The sequence below is a fragment of the Orcinus orca genome, chromosome 1 (assembly GCF_937001465.1).
Source record: "Orcinus orca chromosome 1, mOrcOrc1.1, whole genome shotgun sequence".
Lineage (NCBI taxonomy): Eukaryota > Metazoa > Chordata > Mammalia > Artiodactyla > Delphinidae > Orcinus > Orcinus orca.
In genome coordinates, this window is record NC_064559.1 from 56,493,458 (window position 1) to 56,517,341 (window position 23,884).

General features: G+C 36.7%; 1 protein-coding gene across 10 annotated transcripts in view; it reads right to left on the reverse strand.

Annotated features, from left to right (window-relative positions):
• The window catches only part of RABGAP1L (RAB GTPase activating protein 1 like), a 684,401-nt gene that overhangs the window by 483,779 nt on the left and 176,738 nt on the right, over positions 1–23,884 (reverse strand). For all 10 annotated transcript variants that reach the window (XR_007479508.1, XM_033428113.2, XM_033428114.2 and 7 more), the window contains 2 exons: positions 16,875–16,968; positions 9,043–9,193 (listed from right to left, as the gene is read on the reverse strand). Coding sequence is in view for 9 of the 10 variants with exons in the window: in XM_033428113.2 (XP_033284004.1) it covers positions 9,043–9,193; positions 16,875–16,968 (245 nt within the window). In the remaining variant the exon portion in view is untranslated. The remainder of the gene's footprint in view (positions 1–9,042; positions 9,194–16,874; positions 16,969–23,884) is intronic.

Below are 23,884 nucleotides of genomic sequence, written 5' to 3' on the forward strand. Positions count from 1 at the left end.
CTATACTGTACTCCCTCTCCTATCTTGCTCAGACATATTTAATTCCCACCTCAAACATTAACTTCCCCATGAAGTCTTCCCTGACTTACCCAAGCAGAGCTGTCACTGCCTCTTTTGTATTCCACACACTTGATTAAGATACCTGTTATAACCTGTATCATCATATATTTGATCTATCTGTGTACTGGCCTGGGTTTCCCTAGGCCATGCTCCTCAAGGTTGAGAGCCCGTTTTGTCTACATAGGCCTAGAAACTACACAGAGCCTGGCACATAAAAGATGCTCAATAAAGAGTTACTAAATGAGTGAATTAATAAGTGAATGAGATTGATATCTGCCTTGCAGTCTTGATTAGATCATACAGGCATCAGGAGTGATTTTTTAGAGAATATCATTTGACTTTATGATATACTTGAGTATGCATAATCACTGAAATAATAATTCACATAATCATTACAAAGTCAAGCCTAAAGATGCAAACATTCCAAGATATTCACTAGTCAGAAAAAAAAAATTAGAAAAAGACAAATCTGACTTTTCATACTTCTAAAAAGATCACTTCTCAGTTCTATCAGCTATTGTTCACATCATATGCTCTCATGAAAATTATGTGACTAGAAGTTGTCAAACACATATTAAAGTAGAAATATACACTGATACCAATATCCATTATTACTAATATCATGCACTCATATCTTGAATACTTACTATGTACCAAGCACTTTATCATTTTATTTAATTCCCACAACAATCACAGTAGGTACTATTATTATCCCTGCTTTACAAATGATGAAACTGAGGCTTAGAAAGTTGGGATAACTTCTCAAGATCACAAGTTAATACATGGGAGGTATAAGACTCAAATCCAGGTCATTCTAACACTAGAACTTAAATCCTTTAAAAAGAAAATGTATGTGTGTGTGCACATATATACATATACTTCTTGAAAAGAAGATTCATTTGGAAAAAAACAAATTCAAGTGAGAGAAGGAAATGAGTTATGATGGTATTTCTGAAAGCTTATCAATTAAAAGCTTGTTTTGATTTTAACAAAGTATAAAGTATGAATGCTATCAATTAGGTCACTTCTACAAAAAAGCATAGAATTATAGTCTAATATTTCCTATGCTATATAAGCAGTATCAGCAGACTTGATAAACTATACCACACATGCCATGTTAATTAAAATTACACATACAGTTCTGTAAAGCTACATAAAATTCAGGTTTCCCTAAAACACACACAATCTTCCCTATGTCAAGTGGCTCATACTGCGTGAAAATGTGATCATTACTCAGTGGCTCCTAAAGCCAGCAATTAAGATTTAATCCTAAGTTTAGAAGCTTTAAATTCTGTTTGTTTCTATAAGGGGCAGCAAGGTCACAATCCTTCCATCGTCCTTTCAGATCACCTCAATATTATGAAGAATGCTAATTTAATAGAAATAACAAGAAATCTCAATGATAAGCAATAAAGAACTTACACTTTCAGAAATACGCGGTACAAGTCTGCCACTGATTCATCAACGTGTTGGTGCCCTCAGCCTCTGGCAGAAATCATGTAGCAGCAGACAGTGGTTGAAGCTGCCAAGTCCACTTTAGGACAGATGGTGTGAAGACCCACTTTAAAAGGGACGGCTTGAAGGTAGGTGATTTCAACTTTTCTATTACTGATTCTAGAAAGTACTGTTTAGAACGTTTCCATCATTTAGAAGGTTTACATGTTTCTTGATATAAACAGAATAATTCCTCAAGTAAATTATAAATTTCATTTCCATACAATGAATAGCAAAAGTAGAGAAAAGGGATAGTACTGATTTTATTTCTTTAAACTTTTATTACCCTTAAGGATTAAATGATGGGGAAAATACAGAGAAAGTTTTCCCTTCCAAAGGATCTTTAAAAGACAAAATGTAAGAATGCCCTCTTTCATTTCTATTTTAGAGTTTTCTACTTTGTGGATTCAAATACTGACTCTGCTATTTAGTAACTGTGCGTCTCAAACTCTCTGAACCTCCTATCTCACCGATGGTAAAAATGGGAGTTATATCACTGAAGCTGTCAGGTTTACATGGAAAGGGCATATGAAAGCAATAGACATAATGCCCATCACACACTCCACTACTTCTCTCAGCAAGTGTTTTCTAGCATCTGCTAGAGGGCAGTCCTAGTTGAGTGGTAAGATCACAGTGGTGAGCAAAATCCACACACAATCCTTGCTGACTTAGAGTTTATGGTGTAGAGTGTCCCCGTGGGTCATATTGAACTTCCCACAGCCTCTGACCATGGCAGGACCTTTCACAACTCTGTGTCTTTGGGAATGGCATTGCCTCAGACTAAACATACCCTCCTGTTCTTTGCTCCTGGGCAGAGTTGGCTGCTCCAGTCTCTGTGCTCCCTTATCCTTGTTCATATCTCTGTCACAGCACTTAACCATGTCATCACCATTTCTCTGCTTTCTGGACTGCCTCCTACACTGGACTGTACGTTCCTACAAGGGAGGATATCAGTGTTACTTTTAACACAGAAGACACCTTAATGTTTAATAAATGAAAGAATGAATTAGTGGCACAAGTACATAACAGAGTGTTACACATATCTTGTTTTTCTTCTTTCTCTTTATTTCTCAGATGGGTGTCCTGAAACTTGCACAGACATCAAGAACCCATAGTAATCTCCACATTTCCTAAAGTTCTTTTCTGTGCCACTCATTTAACATTGAAGCATATACTGCTTTATAATTTTCCCCATCCCCAATCACTAATGAGTGCTTACCATATATTAGGCATGCTCTGAGTGCTTTACATGAATTATCTTATTCAATCCTCACAACAATTCTGTACGATATGTATTATTAAGCCCATTTTACAAATGAGGGAATTGAGACTAAGGATAATTAAGGGACTTGCCCAAGGTCACAAGCTACTAACCAGCAGAGCTTGAAATCTGAACCCACAGTCTCCCTCCAGAGTGAGCACCAACATTTCCTCCCAAAGTGGAGCTGCAGCCTTCACCAAGGCAAGTTGTGCCTAAAAGCTCCTTGATGCTGCCAGTGGGATCAAATAATTTCTCCATTATTTAGATGGATCAGCTCTTTTGGCTGGTCCTGCTTGGTCCTCAGCTCCAGATTAAGATTACCAGTTAGCCTGCAGCTCCTGTCCTGCTTCATCTTAAATCTAGTCTAGAGTGTTTCATCCTTTTTAAACCTTTGGTCCCTAGAGTCTTTTCCTATCAGTCAAAAAGATTTGCAAAGTTTTATTTTCCATAGATTACACTACAAAAACAACAAGGCCAGAGAGAGTGACTGTTCCACACTGTAACCCCAGCCCTCTTCCCTGTTCAATATTACTCTCTAGTCTTGACCTACTAAGATCCAGGGTGGCTCCACTGGCCATTGCAAAACTCTCTATGCCAGTAATTCTGAGTGGCTCCTACCTACTCCCTGGCAAAAACAACATAGGCTAGCACACCAGGACCTGCTGCTCAAATTAACCCATTGCTGTGCTCTCCCCAACTAGATGATAAAGACACTGTGCTTCACACTTTACCAGCTTTATCCACAACACAATGTAAGGCTTACAATTTAGGGGAAGAAAATAGAAAAGAATAAATGACTATATGAATAAGTCAACAAATGACCTTGGGTCCCTCGTGAGAGGGACAAAAACAAATTTTACTGCTCATCCAGTACATGCCAGGCCCTATACCAGACACAGGGTATCCACAAAGAGTAAAACAGTTGTGGTCCTTGCTCCCCTGGAGTTTAGGGTCTACTGGTGAAGTAGACCTTAAACAACTAAAAGCACACTGTGACAGCTCCCTCCCCCGAGGCAATGGTCGACATGCTAATATAATGGAGTCACAAAATCAAATATATTTGAGGGCTGGTCAGGTATTACAACGTATGAAGAACAGAGAGTAAGTAATAAAGAGTAGTATGTCTATGGCAAAACAGAAAGTACAAGCTTGAGCCAGAAATGTATATTATTCTTTAATGTATTGTATTGATGATTACACAAAGCATATGACAGGCTGGATCCAGCCTGCTATATGCCATCTAACCTGAAAAGGATGCTTCAGAATGTGATTTGTTTTTTCAAATTGTGGATTACTGCACTATACCATAGGATTTAAAGATAAACAGACTACTTTCTCATAGAAGCCAAATCTTAGTAGGTTTTCTATAAATACTTCATATTCCTTCTTCCCTATACAATCTGATGTCTTTGGGAGGTCTTTAGCAAGTTTATATGCTCAAGCTGAACCATTTTATTAACTGACCTTGAAATCTTGCCGTTCCCTTAATAAGAGAGGAAAAATTAACTGGACCAAAAGAAAATATTACCAGCTCTGGACCAGAAAGTGCCAAATATGCAGGCACTTCTTACTGAAAATCCTCTGAGTGTTTATGTTCTTTCTCCTGAGCAGCTCCTAAGCTCATATGCATTCACCACCAAAGTGCATTCTTAATGCTCTTGGCTACAAGCACTTGCTGTCTTATTTCTACCCGTAAGCATAGAGGAAGAACAAAATTATTTTTTAAATACTGACATCATTCATCTTATTTTTATTATGTTTGGCTATGAAGCAAGGAAGACAATGAAAAAGTACCACTGTACTTTCTCTCACAGAAATGTTATGACTTGAGAGCCTGAATAAAGGCACAAGATCAGAGCCACACATTTCTACACTGTTTGTAAGAAAATGTTTTTGATAAACTGCACTGTTAATGACAGAAATAACATTAAAAATTTTATGTGGTCATTGACTTATAAAGCAGAGTTGGAAATATTTAGTATAGTATCTTAAATTGTACATTATTAGTCAATCTCAAGTGGCAATTAGTAAACATTTGCTGTCCTAAAATAAATAAACTACTAGGCTTACATGCTTTTCATAATAAATTATTGCACAACAGATCTCAACTTCTGTCTCTACTAACAAGGCAGCTGCGGCACAGAAAGGTAACTGTCTACCTAGTATCTATTCTCTTTCTTCCTTATTAATAAACTCGTATTTCAGTGGATGAAGAGGAGCAGCAATGTACCACCTTAAAAAAATATTTCCCAGCTTTCTATGGAGATAGCCATGTAACAGAACCCTGATCAAGGAGATTATGTGGAAGCTGCTGTTTGGGGCTTAACGAAAAAATCTTTAAAAGAGTGACAGACCTGGTTCTGGCAAAAAGAGATACACCAAAAAGAAGTCTAGGCTCTTGGAAGGTTCAGGCTCATGGAAGGTCCAGGCTCATGGGACGTAACTTCTAAAAGCTTGGAATTTCCCAAATGACAGTGACATCTTTGTTATTCATGCTGGGCCCCTCCAACCACATCTGACAGTTTATGCTTACATTTTGGGTGACTCATGGAAGGGCCCTAGAAAATTTATGCTAATAAGAGGACTAAGCATGGGAGCTGGCCAACGCAGAAAGACCAGCCATGTAATTAAAGGATAGGGGTGTTGAGCCAGGTGATATCGATCCAGTCTCAGGGGAGGGAACAAAAGAAGGCTAAAGACTGAGTTCAACCAAGTGGGCGATGATCCAATCAATCATATATACATATGATGAAAGACCAGTAAAAACTCTGGACACCAAAGCTTGTTGAAATGCCTGGGATGGTGATAGGTACTACTACAGATTGATGCTGGGAAGGTAATATATCCCTGAGGACAATGCAAGCTTCCTGTTTGGAACCCTCTCAGTCCCAGATTCTGCCCAATGTATTTCTTCCTTTGGCTGGTTCTGATTTATATCTGATTTGCATCCTTTTGCTATTAAAAAAAAAGAACTGTAATTGTAAGTATAACACTTTGCTACATGCCTGAGGAAGTCTATGGGGACCCCCAAATTTGTAGCCAACTGGTAGGAAGTGAGAATGGTTCTGGGGACCCCCAAACTTGCAGCTGGTGTCAGAATCTTGGGCAGACTTGGCAGTCTGGAAGACTGTTCCCTTAGCCTCAAGTCTGGCTGCCTTTGTCTTTTCTCTTCTCTTTTCTGGACACAACACTTGATGTAGAGCAGCCATCTTGTGACAACAAGGTGGCAACCATATGCCAGGTATATCAGACAGGGTTCAGTCAGGGACATAGAACCCACTCTAAGTATTTCAAAAAGGATTTAATGCAAGGACTTAGGCACTTACACACTGGAAGACCAAGAGACTGGGAACATCACTGCTAGCTTTCAGGTTTGCCACAACTACAGTCCAAAGAATCAGGAGGTTGCTATTGCTACTCAGGATAGGAAACTGCAGGAAAAAGGACTACAGAATGAAGGCATGTGATTCAGAATGGAACGCCCAAAGCAGATGCAAAATCTCACAACTGGCAAGGCCCAGGCATCTGCCCACCACTGCCAGAGGAAAATAATGTGGCTTTTTTTCCTCCCTCCAGTCTTCACAGGCAGAAAGTAAATCACAGCCAGAACCCCACAGTGAAAGCAGTCCAGGAATATTTTATTCAATGAAAACATTTATGTCATTCTGTCTCTTGATCTTAAACTTTTTCCTAAAAATTGTATATTCAAAACTACCATGTTGCTTGGTATATATGGCAAAGCTTTTATCACATATATGAACATATGTATTGTCAGGAGTTTATAAATAATATTTTGGGAGACTATTTTCATTTTTCTTCCAAATTCTGAAATCTTAAAAGGTATCAATTAACAAAGCCTCTTAGTGGAGGAAGGAATATGACAGTTGCTGCTATGCCATGAGCAGCCACTAAAGGTATACAGCTTAATTATGTGCAAAAGTGATTTGACGCCAAGAGTTAATGGTCTCTGGACATTTTTGCTCAGATATCCTCATCAATAAAAATGTCTAAGCATAAACTTCCAATATATGTATATTTATTATTTATTTTTATTATTCACAAGTGCTACTGTACTAATATAAATACTATAGAAATGTAGAGAAAAATTAAAAAATGATAATCATTTGCTTAAATAAAATACTACAAAAATACTATTCAATATTGAACATGGGCCATTTAAAATTTTTTTATTTTGTGTAATTTTTCTATTGAGATAAACTTCACATGACATAAAATTCACCATTTTAAAGTATACAGTTCAGTGGTTTTTAGTATATTCACAATGTTATGCAACCATCACCTCTAATTCCAGAATATTTCCATCACCCCAAAAAGTAACCCCACACCTGTTAGCAGTCACTCCCAATTCCTCCCTTCCCCATCCCCTGGCAAACATTAGTCTACTTTCTGTCTCTCTATATTTGTCTATTCCAAACATCTCATATAAATAGAATCATACAATATGGCTCCTCATCTTCTGATATGTTTGTTTAGCAGTTTATGAAATGACAATTTGAAAACTTTCCAAAATCAGTTTTTTGGTTCATGGTTTTAATTGTGATCATATCCAGAAAATAATAACAAAGAGCAATAGATCCAAGCAGAGGCACATCATCTCTTTCAGTCCTACCCATCAACCATTTTGTTGAAATCTGGCTAGGAGAGTACTCATTTTCTCAAAGTATTCTTACAAATAAACCAGAAGGTGTTGTATTTTCATATTTTTAACAATCAGTCTCAAATTCTCTTCAACCATTTTCACAAGTTTTAAACATACCTGAAATTTCTGATTCCAGATTTTAAAGTAAGAAAATGGTTAAGAGTTTTGTAATAACACAGGCATGTGGTTTTCAGTCACAAAATCACATAGTAATGTTTAAATTGCTAAATGTTTCAAACATCCTTCTCTATAACATGAATTTATTTCCCAAAGTAGTTGCTTTGTCATCCATTATCATAACATTAAATTTTGCTTGAAGGACAGATTAGTGTGTTTATTTTTTTTAAACATCTTGATATGTAACATCCTGGGACAGCAGACTTTATGAACCACCCATCTATCCTATGAAGATTTAAAACTAGATAACCTGTAAATCCACTTAATCTAACACAAGCAAACTGCAAGAAAACTGAGTATTCTAAAAGCGAATATATGAGCGTGAGCACCACTGTTATTCCATTCCAAGGTGTGCAAATCCCTTCTTCCCCCAGGTCACTCCTGAACTACACATGACAAGTGGTCATCAGACCCAAGGACCTAGCATGGCACAACAAATATTAGTATAGCTGAATAACATTTTGCATTTGTAACTTAAAAAATGCAAATGGAACTTTAGACATCTCTGCCCCCAACATCAATGGATCATCTTGCACATTCCACTATAGAAAATACTAATCATAAAAAATGGTATAAAGGTTTTTTTTTAAAAAAAATGAATGAATTTAGCAGTGACTGAATATACTAGGCACTCAGAAAATATTTGTGAAAGGGAGGGCGGCAAAGAGGTAAGGAAGGGAAGAAGGAAGGGCTAAAGAATTTTAAAAGTTGATATAGCCTGAGGAATAAAGTCTTACTTATCAAAAAAATTATTTATGAATAGAGATTTTCTATAAAACAAACAAAATGTTACCATTATGTTAAAATCCATGATTTATTAGAGTAATTAAGAAATTAGGAGATAAGACCTAAGAAGAGAGCCTAGGATTGAGGATTACCTTTACCTGTGCTCTAAAATCAATTTTTTGGGCATAAGCAAAGGAATTTACATTGGAACCATAGGCTCCTGACAGGATAAGGATATGGGCAAGTATCCACATCATTTAACTGTAAGGTTACATAAGTATAGGAGGCCTTATAATTTCATTTTACGTTAATTTGACTTTAAAATTATACTAGAGTACAGTTATACTGTGTACAACTGTACATAAATCTCATACAGTATGAAAGGTTAATTGAGAGTACTTGAAATATAAGTATATTCCAACTTAGTAAACAGTTATAAAGTTACTTGAACAAAAAAATGAAAGCCAAGGCATTAAGTGTTCATAGATCACTACAGTGCATTGTTTATCACTGTCCAACAAGTGTTTAGAACAAAAGGCAACTATTCACTGAATAATAATAGAGTTTTTAAAGAAGTTCAAAGCATTTATGACTTACTGGAGCTATGAAAACAGGATTTACTTAATATACTGTTGCATGAGAATAATATGAAAAGATCTCCTACCTTTGTGATAAGAAGTCGGTACCTATCCAGCATTGCCTGGTTGTCATGGCAGCCTGCTAATAATTGCCATACCTCTGCCCTCAATGCTTCAGGAACACCACTCTTCACCAGAGTAGACAGCCCTTTTGGTCGCGCACCAAGATTATTGTGCCTGAGAAAACAAGAAAATAAACCATTCATACTCCCTTCACCACTGCTGACCTGCTGTTGTTATGAAAAGTATATTGATGAGTTTATATAAAAGTGCAAGACTGGATCAGGAGAAAAATGGCAGGGAGGGGCATGAAATAATAATAGTAGTGCTTAAGTTTAGTAATGTCTTCAACTTTTTTTCTTGATTCCATCTTCTTTATTAGTGAACCATGTTATTCCACCCACAAGGAAAGTTCTTTCTTCTCCTCATTTACTTTTTAATCATCCTATGAACCTACTCATAATAATGAATATGTTAACTATATATTTCTAGGCAGCATTCCAAGGCATAAAAAGAGCCATCTGAATCCCCTGAGGTGAACGTATGACAAGTTGGCTAATGATGTGTGTATGGTAAGTGTTGGGGGCAAGGGATGCTGAAAGTAGATCAGGGGCCTATCACACCTTGACTATACACCTCTACATCCTGACCCAAAGTGCTTCCTAAAGCAAGAACCTAGACCTTTCCTCCAAAACATATACAACCTATCCAACTCCCCAGCAACATACACTTATCAGCCTTACCCATTTCCAAGGGTGTTTAGAATTGGAACAATGAAAAATACATTGTGTCATGAAGTCAATGATCACACAGTAGGTATGCTACTATGATAATCTGCCCAGCTGAACAAGAAACTGAACTGTAGTTCCCAGTCTATGCCTAGCTTGAACCTGGAGCTATGTTCTATGCCTTTTTGTTCAGACTTTATCTCTACTTTGCTGCTCACCTTTGATCTCTTAGAGCTGATCCTAGTGTAATCATCTGGACTCCAAACCTTAATGATGTACTCTGGTTTGGTCTAACATCCCAGGTTCTGGTTTCAAGTTTTAAGCCTGAAAAGTCATAGAAACCATATGTCTATTTTCTAAAATTGGCCTCCCATCTACTTTACCTCCTTCTCTATCTTCACACACTCTTCCAGCTCCAGGCCAGACCTCAGTTTTGGCATGCCCTTCATCTGAAAATATGTTCCATGCTTTCCCCATCCTCTCATAGTCCAGCTATCTTGGAAAAACTGTAATAAGTTCCATAACTCGAAAGTTCAAGTAAACTCATCTCATTAATATCTTTAATAAACCATCAAATTCATGACCATTCTGCTTTCTTTCAGCCTCATAAAGGAAAACGTTTATATTGTTGAGTTAGGGAACCTAAGCTGATAATACTGACAGGCTTGAAGCAAAACAAAGTAAAAAGAGGTAGAGCTTACATGATTTAACATGCTACGACACCATTAACATAATTATGCTGCTAAGTGAAAAAAGCAGGTTTCAAAATAGTATATATATGGTATTATTTAAAATACACATTCTCTCTCTCACACTCTCTCCCTAACACATACTATTTTGAAACCTGCTTTTGACATGCATAGAAAAGAATATGGAAGAATAAACTCCAAAATATCTATGTAATGGAATTGAGAGAAAGTACTCCTTTTATTTTCCTATACTGTTTGAAATATTTACAACGGTCTTGAATGTTTTTATAATAATACACCAAAAAAAGCGTTTCAGGTCTTTAAATTTCTCTCATGGACTTCAATTAAAATATAAATTTAGTTAATTTGGAAAAACACCATAGCTAAATATGTTCCATAAAATATGTCAAGTAGATAGAGTATTAACTATCCTTGAGAAGACTTATACCTGAGTAAACTGTATGACACATGGATTTCCTTCCTACTGCCTCTTCTTCACTATCCAACTGAATTTAAGATTAGCAAAAGAATACTGCACCACAAGAGAGCCAGGATCAGTCATAAAAGGATCTTTTTTGTAATTTATTATTTGATTCTGATTACACTTTTGAATAGGAAAAACGTATGTGGTTTGAGGGCTAGGAAAGTTTCTGTACTCTTAATGTAAAAAAAGAAATGAGTTAACTAAAAACAACAGTGTGCAAAGGGCTAAGCTTATTTCCTATGAAATTAAATGCAAAATATGTTGAATTATGAGTCCCATAATGTACAATATCATATAAGAATTCAAATTAATTAAATATATTACATATTATACAGAGATCAAGGTCATCACTGTGTATCTACAGCTATTAAAATTCCAATAAATATTTCCTATAAAAGAAACCTTTATTCCACCCCACATCACACTCTAGATATCATACTGTCTCCTACCTTGCACATCAAATTTCTCTAAAGGATCGCTGTATACTCAATCTCTATTTCTTCCCCTCACACTCATTCCTCAGCTCAACTCAACATGGCTTCTCTATCTCTCCTAGAAACAGTTTTCACTTAAGCAATACATGACCTCTCTATGCCACTAAATTCAAAAGACATTTTTCACTCCTTTCACTGTTGACCACTTTGTTTCCCTCGGCTTCAATAACAAAGCACTCTCTTTTCCTCCCACCCACAAACCCCACTGATGATTGCTTCTCCTCTATTAACCTCTTAAGTATCTAAGCTTTTAATCTCTCCAGTTTCCCTCAGTGATCTAATTCTCTTCAGTCTCTTGTCTCTGGGCATTGTCATCCATGCCCATGTATTCTGAGCTCCAGAGATCAACATGCTCAAATCTAAACTCATATTCTTTCTCCCTAAACCTCATCGTTTTCCAGGGTATCCTACCTCAGTGATTGTCACTACAATCCAACCAAATTAGAAACCTAGGCGTTATGGTTGACATTACTCTCTGTCCCATAATCCATTACTAATCCATCAAGAAGTCTAATGCATTTTATTTTCCCAACCTGTCCAAAATCCATGCACTTCTACTTCTACTACCACCAACTGTAGTCACTCTACAACCTCTACAATGACCTCCTAACATCCACTCATCCTACTACGATATGCTTCCAATGCGGCAGACAAAATGAAGAGGACAAACAGCTTGATTAAGTGTTATGTTGGCTCAAATTACTTTGTATAATGATTTATATAAGATTTTGAATCTGGAATATCTCTTCCTACTCATGCATACACACACCTTAGGGTTAATAGTTAACAGTCCCTAATACACATTTTACCATAATATGATTCAACTCAACCAACATTCAGCTTCTAGCTGACCCTCAGCCATCTGTTTGGCTGGGTATAATAGAAAAGTCTTTTCTCCTCTCTTAAAAACCCAGGCACTATTTATCTTTACAGACTGACATTTAAAAAGAACTATGTCATTCATAACACAACATGATTAACAGCTTTAATTTACTGATTATTCTTGTAATGACACAGTAATTATATTGCATATAGCACCCTAGTACTTAAGAGATACTAGTGGATACTAAGCTAAATGCTACTAGTATACATTTATGACCAGAGAAGACCCAAACAAAAGAACAATCTATAGAAATAATCATTGTTTCAATATTTCTAATAAAAATATAACTATATATGGCCATTGCTTTAATAGCGTACAGCATTAACTGCAGCTATCAAGAGACTTGGAAATGGGCTAGTTATGACAGGTGCCGAACTCTGCACTAGAAGCAAGATAGTTATCAAATTATTCAAAAAGTCACACATAAATCAGACATATACTAAACAAGTAGTAATCAGGCAGTTTTTAATGCATGAATATAAACTCCACAAGGGCAGGAATCTCTGTCTTCTTTAGTTATATATCCCAAGCACCTAGAACAGTGCCTGGCATATAAAAGGTCTTCAATACATTTTAGGTAAATGAATAGATTTATGAAACTAAATTAATATGATCAACTACTAAGGCTAAGCTAAAGAATGCTTTTTTAAAAGCAAACATTCTCACTGATTCTAATAGCATCATAAAGCTGTTTTATATTCATCTAGTTACCTTCAAAGAGGCATCTTTTCTTGAAACTATCTGGGCATGTAAGAACTTTCTCTATTGTTAAAGCTGTCCAGAAAAGAATTTCAAAGGGAAGGTATCATTTCTAACAAAAACAGCAGAGAAATCTAGAGATGAGAAGAAAAGCCATTGAATGAAACTGAGTGGTCACTGATGGAATTAGGAAAGTTATGATAGAGGGGAGGTGGAAGTAAGTGGTTAGAAGATATGAGAATGTGAGGGCAGCAGCCTGACCCATGTTAAAAGGTTTTCTCAGAAAAGGGAATAGCTAGAACTGAAACTAAAAGATGGAGAACATCAAGTAAAGTTAGGCATTTCTCCTTCCACTATTAATGATAAGACCTAGATAAGTCAACCTAGGTCTTACTTTAAGTTAAACAAGCTACATGAAGAAAAGTTTCAAGAAAAGAGACACATTAAAGGTCACTGGGTAAATCAAGAACACATATTTTAATCTGATTTGTATGTGTTTTTGCCGGGTTTTTTCATTAGTCAAAAAAGTGGAACATTATATTGATGTGAAAAGGAAGGAAGCTATGGATGTTCATGCTTAGTGATTCAAATCCTTCATGTTTCCCAAGTTTAGATTTTTTTTTCCCCCTGTCAAGTCTGCTGATGCTCAGCTAGGTTGAGAAACCACGGATTAAGAACACATTTTCCCACTGTGATAATAAGTATAGCTATGAAGTGCCTATTAAATGCATACTGACTTTCTGAAAGTCTAATAAAAGAGAATGAATAGTTTGAAGATGGTTTTATTTATATATAATAAACTATACTCAATTTTTACCTCAGAGGTTCACTTCATCTTTTTTGGTTAGAAAATCTTCCTGCCACAAAAGCTGACTTACATCTAAGGGTTCAGCATCAGCACTCTGCTTTCTTAAGCTATCCAGAAATAATTCTGCCCCAATTCCTTAAATTCTTTAAATAATTTAATGTATAAGTCATCAGCATTACCATTCTGAATATATTCAGGAAAAAGAAATCTTGCTACCACTTCAGTTTGTTTCCAAGTCCTCCCTTCACAAACATCTCCTCATTTCCTCTCTCCCTGACCCTCTCCCTCTCCTCTCTCAATCCTTGTTTCCTCATTTTTTTTTATTTAGTTCTTTCATCAAGACACCTTAACTCCAGTCTTGTATGAAGACCTCCACCACCGAACATTTTATAGTCTGTTTTCCATTTTCTTTTCCATAGTATCCTTATTTTTTTCTGATTATTTCAAATTAGTATTAGTCTTCCTTTATATCTTTCTAATAGTATATTTCATTATCTGAATTCTGATTTTATCCATAAAAGCTTCACTTTATTTTAATAGAGTGATCTAGTTGTTTTATAATAAGTTGAAAATACTTTCAACTATGTTTTATTTAAAAGTGCCTTGAGAACACAGGCTGTCTCCTCATAAAAATCTCCCCAAAGCACAAAATGTAGTGTTTTCCTCAAAAGGTGCTTTACCTAAATAAATCACAAAAATATCTTCATGTAAGTCCCTAAGCTAGTATTCCTAAGACTCACTGAAAAGCTCTAAAAAAGATGAATGTTTAAAAAAGATATTCCAAGAGCAATTTAAAAATTTTGTCAATTCTTGTGTAATAGATATAAACTCTCAAACAGGCAAATTTTATTGTTTTCATATGAATTGTCATGACACAACTGCAATAATAAGCCAAATAAAATAAAAATACATACTTGAATTGTAAAAGATCCAGCAAGTTTTATAAAGGTCTAAAAACCAGTTACCTTAGTCCTTTAAAATAGTTCCCTCAGATTCTTTCAATGAGTTTCTTGAAGTCCACTACTAAAAATATAATGTAGAAAGATGGTATTTTATTTCTGCAAAAAATGTACACTGAATGATAGCTGAGAAATCCCATCAACTCTACTTCAGAATTCTTTCTCTGTTTGGAACTCCTCTCCATACAAAAGACCCATCAGTTTGGTATAGACCTCATCAACCCATGCAATTACATCCTAACTACCTTCTCTATTAATAGTTTCTTCCTACTCCAAAATTACCTTTCTAAATAATAAAAAGCATCATAGGAATTTCACCTTTAAAATATTTGTTGGGGATTTTCTTTATCACATTTATTGTATTTTTTTTTTCTACTTTTGTGTTCATTCGAAAATTTCCATTGGGTCCTCAGTGCTAACAGAAGCATTTATCCATTATGTCACAATTATCTGTTTAAATGTCTATATGCCTCTATAAGATGGTAAACTCTTTGGGGGTAGGAATTATCTCCTATTCATATTTAAATCAGCATACAATTCCTAAGAGAGAATAGATGAATTTTTTAAGTTGGGTAAAAAATCAAGTGATTGTCACTTTATAAAAAAGAAATTTCTTAACCATTTTCTTAACAAAATGGTTAAGAAATTTGAAACAACCTCATTGTTTCAGTTATTTTGTTAAAATGGTCTGTTATGAGTGTATATTCCCACCCTTCTTGATTATGAACCTCAAAGGTAGGAACTGGGTATTTATCTATGTATCTCCTAGAACCTAAGAGGATGCTGTATATTGAACCAAGTTATAAATCTTACTTTTTATAAATAAAGATCTCAACTGGCTGTTTAATTAGTCATAAAAATATTTTGTTTTCTTGTCCACCATACTGCCATTCTCATGATCTCTCTTTAAACTCATACGAGAAGTCTGGGAAGGGTATCAATTTTCCTAGTTTATTCTCTCTTGTACTAAAACTTCTACATGCTCTTATAAAAAGTAATCCAGAAACCTATGTACATTATAGAAATGGCAGCCTGTCCAACTGGTTAAAAAGTTCTGGCTCTGGAGCCAGACTGCCTAGATTCAAATCCTGTCATTTACTTGTTGCATGATCATGGGCAAATTATTTATTGACCATGGGATCTTGAGCAAGTTACCTATTTGCTGCCATTATTTGTTGTGTATTTTTATACTAGCTACCTGACATAGCTGCACCTCCATTTTCTCATCTGTAAAATGAAGATAATAATAATCCCTAGGTCAGAGGGTTGTCATGATGATAATTAACTAAGGTATCTAAAGTGCTTAGAACAGCACCTGACACACAGTAAGTACACTTAAGTCAGCTATTACTTTTGTAGCCATGCCCCACCTTTCCTTCTGTTACAATGAATGTTCGGCGCTTCTAAATACAACTCCTCCACTAGTCAACAAGTCCATCTCTTCTTGCCTATTCATCGACTTCTCTTGCAACTGTGTCCTCTTCCTCTGGCATGATCAAATTTTCTCTTCCTACTAGATCATTTCCAACAACATACAATGTACAGGCTATATTGGCCATCTTAATTTTCAGAATAATCTCTCAACCCACATCCACTTCCTAATTATGTCCCTATTTCTTATCCTCTCCTTCTAGCAAAACTTCTCTGAAGACCTATCTATCTATAACTGCTGATTATCTTTCCTCTTAGACATAGTCCAATCAGGCTTTCATTCCTACCTCTCCACAGAGGGGTTCTGGTCCAAGTAACCAGTGACATTCAAATCGCTGGACCCAATGAAATTCTCAGGCTTCCTCTGACTTGACCTATCAGCAGTTGATCACTTCCTCCTTCTTGATAGTCTTAATTCACTTGATTTCTACCTTGGTTCTCCTCCTACCCTTGGTTCTCTTCCTCCAAAGGAGCTTCCTTGGACTCCTTTGCATGATCTTTCCTACTCATCTTTCCAACTGCCAAACACTGGAGTGGTTGAGGGCTCAACCCCTAGATGACCATCTATATTGACTGCCTAAGTAATCTCAAGATTAAGATATGTAAACACATAGATTTTAATTAATAAAGCAAATTAATATCAATTATGTAAATATAAAATTTTCAATAAAAAAAAAGTTTACCATCTTCCTAGCAATTCTCCCCAAGAATATAGGATCTTCTCAGGACAATCCTTAGACACATCACCTGTTCCACTCGAGAGTTCATTATCACTCTCTGCAGAAGAAATACAAAAAGAACAAACATTATATTACACACTATATTAGATATTAATGTATTTTAGAACAAGAAACATGACAGTGTGTCTAATGAACAATCAAATAATACTTTTGCTTAATTATTATACCCATTGCAAAAATAACAGTATTTCATTAATACATTTTATCTTTAGTGCCTAAATAAATATTTTCAAATCACAAGTTTTTATGAACATTCTTGTCTACAGTTTACACAGTATGAAATTGAAAATACCTATAAATAAATATCTTTACCCAAAGAGAGAAAATTTAAAAGCTAATGGTAACATGATTAGAAATTCTTATATGGTGCTTTATTCATCAGTTGAACATTCTCAGAAATTAATATTTTATTTAAATTATTTAAATTATTTTATTACTATAGTTATTAATATTTACTGAGACAAATAAATACTAAAAACAAGAGTCAGACATATATATCAATATATAACACCAAGAAACATGTATAATATGATACAAACACACAACCAGAAATCTAAAAAACCTTTTTAAGGTTTTTTAAAGATATATTGATAAGTACAAGATATTTTTGACTAAGGAAAGATGAAACTATTTGGTCTTTTAAAATGGCAACTGTATAAAACATCCCAAGATGTAAAGTAATCGTTTCAGAAAGAATAAGATAGGTTGAGTTACAGTTTACAATCAGTGGTGAAAATGAGTAATTCTAAGGTCTATAAATCTTTTGAGTGGTAACAGAGTTGGTAGAGAAAGGAGATGTAATGGGCACAATTCACCTACATTATAACAAAGACTCTGACACAGTACTACCTAAGAAAAGGCTGGAGAAGTATTGTCTGAATGATGAAATAAGCTAGATAAAAATCTGTCTGGCTGATGGCAAGTACTAAGGTTTTTTTTGTTTTGTTTTGTTTTTTTGCAATATGCAGGCCTCTCACTGTTGTGGCCTCTGCCGTTGCAGAGCACAAGCTCCAGACGCACAGGCTCAGCGGCCACGGCTCACAGGCCCAGCTGCTCCGCGGCATGTGGGATCTTCCCAGACCGGGGCACAAACCCGTCTCCCCTGCATCGGCAGGCAGACTCTCAACCACTGCGCCACCAGGGAAGCCCAGTACTAAGGTTTAATCAATGCTGTTACAGTATAGTAGGGATTGGCATTAAGTGAATCACACTGGGATCTGTGTTAAGAACAGTTTTACTTAGCATGCTACAAATCCCATGATCCAATCATAAACTCATTCATGTATCAGTGGATATATTCAACACCAAAAATTAATATGATAAATAAAGGTTTATATGGCAAGGTTAAAAAATTTGGTCATATCCATCCGAAAAGATTTTATCACATATTTAGTAAAATATAAACAAACTATATGCATACACACAGACAAATGCTTCACCATATTTAGGATGATACCGGATAAACAAGAATCATGAGGGACATTTTATTCAAAAAGTAAGTATTGGGACTTCCCTGGTAGCGCAGTGGTTAAGAATCCACCTGCCAATGCAGGGGACATGGGTTCGAGCCCTGGTCTGGGAAGATCCCACATGCCACAGAGCAACTAAGCCCACGTGCCATAACTACTGAGCCTGTGCTCTAGAGCCCATGAGCCACAACTACGGAGCCCACATGCAACAACTACTGAAGCCCGCACACCTAGAGCCCGTGTTCCACAACAAGAGAAGCTACTGCAATGAGAAGCCTGCGCACTGCAACAAAGAGTAGCCCCCGCTCACCACAACTAGAGAAAGCCTGCACACAGCAACGAAGACCCAATGCAGCTAAAAATAAGTAAATAAATTTATTAAAAAACAAAACAAAACAAAAAAAACTAATGAAAGCCAAAATTTCAAAAAAAGTAAGCATTATTCTGGATGGTGGGATGAAGGTTAAAAGGATATACACTAACATCACTGCTCTAGAAATACCTCACATAAGCAACTCTATGAACTTTGCAACAAGTTCATCATGAAAATAATAGAAATGAGATATTTTTTAAAGCTAAAGTACATGAAGTATTACTAAGTACTGGAGGAATAATGTAAACAGAAACAACTGAAGCCTTAATATTAAAATATCCTAATGTGAACTACTACCCCTTATAATCCTTATAATTTTTTAAACTGAACTGAGGCACTTCTGAGAGTCATATGAAATGAATAAAGGAAACCTCATTTAAAGTGAAGTCAAGAAGCCATGGAGGGGCAGTTCTCACACATGTATCATTCACCGCAGCTTACAGACCCCAGCAGGAAGAAAGATTTCCTCCTGATCCAGCAAGGACAAGCTGCCTGCCATCTGCAGCCAATGAAGAACCCCTGCAGCCCTCCCCAATTTCCTCCTTTCCTCTATAAAAGCAAGGCCCTCTCATCCGTTCTCCAGATATGCCTACAGTTCACCATTTTTTGCTTGTCCCAAACTGCACATCTCTGCTATTCCAAATAAACTTATTTTGCTGGTAAAATAATTGGCTGGTTTTGTTTGTTTAAAATCAGTAGGGAAAAGGGACACTATTAAAAGTTACACTGGAAAGCAGGTTAAACTTAGACTCTCAGGCAAACAGACTGCTGGTCACCCCTCTTATTAATTAGTACCAAGCATAATGTAAGTACTTATAAATTGATATTCAGTTAAGCAGGGTCCAAGACATTCCTACTTTATACTCTAATTTGCTACACAGTAAATCATAATACACCAAGGTGCCAAGTTATTTGATGAAGTTGTACATGCTAAACTGGCGACCAAAATCTAAGAACACAATGAAAAGGAAAAAGAAAAAAGGAAACAAACACTGATAGACATCATTAATCTTTTTTTTTTTTTTTTTTTTTTTTTTTGCGGTACGTGGGCCTCTCACTGTTGTGGCCTCTCCCGTTGCAGAGCACAGGCTCCGGACGCGCAGGCTCAGCGGCCATGGCTCACAGGCCTAGCCACTCTGCGGCATGTGGGATCTTCCCGGACCGGGGCACGAACCCGTGTCCCCTGCATCAGCAGGCGGATTCTCAACCACTGCACCACCAGGGAAGCCCCATCATTAATCTTGATTATGATAAAACTCAAAAAGTATTACTGATATACAGAATCTTTCAGATTCTTATTATTCTTGTTGGGAAAGGAATTCCTAAGCATGAAACAAAACCAAGATGCTATAAGAAAGAATAAGAAATATAACTACCTATAAATTAAAAACTTCTATGAAGTAAGGTAAAATATATATTAAAAAACAAGCAAAAAAAATTTTTCCAACATATGACAGGGCTATTTTACCTAATATACCAAGATCTTACCAAGCAATAAAATAAAGAACAATCCAACAGAAAATTGGGCCAATGACATGAACATAGTACAGGTCAAAACATATAAAATACAACTAGCCAATAAAGATATTAAAGAAAGTCCTATCTCAATAATTTTTCAATGCAAATTAAAACAATGAAACATATTCACCAATTAGACTGGCAGACAGTATAAAGAATAATAACACCTAATGTTGATAAAAGTATGGGGAAATAGACAAGAAGGTTGATGTTTAAACGAGCAATCTTTTTTACTTTATTAAGATTCTAAATTAATACACCATTTGATCCAGCAACTCCACTTCTAGAAATTTATTATCCAGAAATACATATGCCAAAAATATATATGTAAGAGGATTTTCATTGCATCACTGCTTATAATAATAAGGAATTGAAAACTATCAGGAATCCATCAATAGGAGTTTTATTAATTAAATTATAGTATATCCATTCAAAAGAATACTATCTGGTAGTTTAAAAGAATTGGTGAATCTTTACATGCTAACATGAAAATCACCTAAAATATATTATTTGGTGATGAAAAGAAACAAAAGAGTAATTTTAAGTATGGTTTTATTTTAGTAAATATTGTTACTTATATGATTACAAAGACCTTTAAAAATAACTGTAAGCATCTACATCAAACTATTAACAGCAATTATGTTCCAGCACCTAACAGTATCTTATCGCATAGTAGGCACTCAATAAATATTTAGGGAATGCATATTTCACTTTTAAGTTTTATATTTCTGTAATATTTTTATCTTTTAAAATAAATATGCCTAACTATAATAATGGGGAAAGGATTTTAATTTTTTAATGAACCCTGTTGCTATATGAAACAAAAACCTATTTTATTATTATAAACCCCTAGTAATATGTCATGAAACATGAATGATAACAATGCCTTGTCTTCCTGACAACCTCCCAAGTTATTGTCCACCACAAAAAGGAAATCAGAACTGTAAGCACCTAGACTAGCAAAGGAGAACCCCAAGGAGAAGGAAAGAAAATGGGCACACTTAAGTAAAACCAGATCCCTGATGAACAATTAAGGCAGAAACAACAGCAAGTCAGGGGCCAAATATTTGGACAAAAATAGGACTTAGCCAAGGAAGATAGGAGTCCCAAGCTTTTATTGACTGTCGGCCTTTTTTATTTATATTCCAGGCACTCTTCTAAGTTTTACAGGCATTAACTCACTTTATCCTCTAAACAACCTAATGAGGTAGTCACTACTAGTGTGCCCATTTTAAAGGTGAGGAAACTGTGGCACAGAGAGGTTAAATACTACTGACCATGAGTCTTATATATTTACTGGCCATCTTGCTAGACAGGAAGAAAGGGGGCTAAAGAAAAGTAAATTTAAGTCTCTACTATATTAGATAAGACAGAGTTTCTAGGGAGGACTAAAGAAATAAACTAAGAAAAAAGACATAAAGTGTGGTGGAAAACATAGTGAGGAGGTTGGCAAGTAAAACGTGACAAAGAAGAAGAGAGAAGGAACAATGGAATCAGGCAGAAACATAAAATGGTAACTCTGAAGGTTCTGAAAAAACAACTGCACTCCATTCTACATAAAGAGAAAAAAAGAGAGATAGTGAGGACAAATGAAAGAAGGCTGGGATTCCTATCCTTGGCTAAATCCTAATCCATCAAAATTCAGGTCAGGGGCTTCCCTGGTGGCGCAGTGGTTGAGAGTCTGCCTGCCGATGTAGGGGACAAGTGTTCATGCCCCAGTCCGGGAAGATCCCACATGCCACAGAGCGGCTAGGCCCGTGAGCCATGGCCGCTGTGCCTCCGTGTCCAGAGCCTGTGCTCCGCAACGGGAGAGGCCACAACAGTGAGAGGCCCGCGTACCGCAAAAAAAAAAAAAAAAAAAATTCAGGTCAGGAGTTACCCTCTTCTGGCTAGGCTAAGTGCGCTCCCTCTAGGCATCTTCAATCATAGCACTTACCACATCCTATTATTATTGTCTGTTATCCTCTACATCTTCTCCCATTAGACTCAGTTTCTTGGCAGTGGAGACTAACTTTTATTTCTATATTGCCAGTGCCTAGATTAGTACTTGGCCATAAGACCGATAAAAGTTTCCTAAATGGATAATCAGAGGGGAGGGGAAGAAGGAAAATCCATTACAACTAGAAAAAAAAAAATTAAAAAGTAATGCCTTGAAAATTAGTGACATTTAGTATATGAACATCTGTGTGCAGACATGGGTAAATGGGTACCAGGTTCATTCAATCATTCTTAACTGGTCCTGGAGCCAAACTGCCTGCATTTGAAACTCAGTTCCACCACTTACTAGCTGTGATCCTGGTCAAATTACTTAACCTCTCTATTCTTAAGCAGCCTATTTCTAAAATGAGAATAATAACAGTATATATCTTATAGATAACTGTAGGAGTTAGGCAAGTTACTATATGCAAAACACATATTACAGTGGCTGGCAAAAGGCAAGAGCTATATAAATGTCAGCTATTAAAGCTATCTTGAGACGTAAACCTGGGGTCCAGACGCAAAACCCTCAGACGTAAACCCCCCAAGTCGTAAACATGGAGCCCAGATGTAAACCTGTGCGCTAGATGTAAACCTGGGTGGAAGCCATGACCTGGGCCTCAGACACCTGCCAAACCCCCGATGCTGCACTCAGGAGCACAAAGGCGAGCGCCCAGCGCACTGTATGACTCAGACCCAACACCCAGCCCTCAGGTGACTGCACCTGACTGGGAAGCCCCTGACAGGAAGCCGCCCACAGGCGTCTCCGGGATCCGAGGAGAGGAGCCCCCAACAGGATGCCTGGCCCTCAGGCAACTCTGAGACAGGACAGCTGACCAAGCCATGTGGCTGATAGGGTCTTGGTGCTCTGGCCAGGTGTCAGACCGGTGCCTCTGAGGTGGGAGAGCCGAGTTCAGGACATTGGTCCACCAGAGACCTCCCAGCCCCAAGTAATATCAAATGGCAAAAGCTCTCCCAGAGATTTCCATCTCAAAGCTATGACCCAGCTCCACTCAACAACCAGCAAGTGCCAGTGCTGAACACCCCATGCCAAACTAGCAAGACAGAAACACAACCCCACCCATTATCAGAGAGGCTGCCTAAAATCATAATAAGGTAACAGACACCCCAAAACACAACCAGATGCGGTCCTGCCCACCAGAAAGACAAGATCCAGCCTCATCCACCAGAACACAGGCATTAGTCCCCTCCACCAGGAAGCCTACACAACCCACTGAACCAACCTTAGCCACTGGGGACAGACACCAAGAACAACGGGAACTACAAACATGCAGCCTGCAAAAAGGAGACCCCAAACAGAGTAAGTTAAGCAAAATGAGAAAACACAGAAACACACAGCAGATGAAGGAGCAAGGTAAAAACGTACCAGATGAAACAAATGAAGAGGAAATAGGCAGGCTACCTGAAAAAGAATTCAGAGTACTGAGAGTAAAAATGATCCAAAATCTTGGAAATAGAATGGAGAAAATACAAGAAACATTTAACAACAAACTAGAAGAACTAAAGATCAAACAAACAATGATGAACACCAAAATACATGACATTTAAAATTCTCTAGAAGGAATCAAAAGCAGAAAAACAGAGGCAGAAGAATG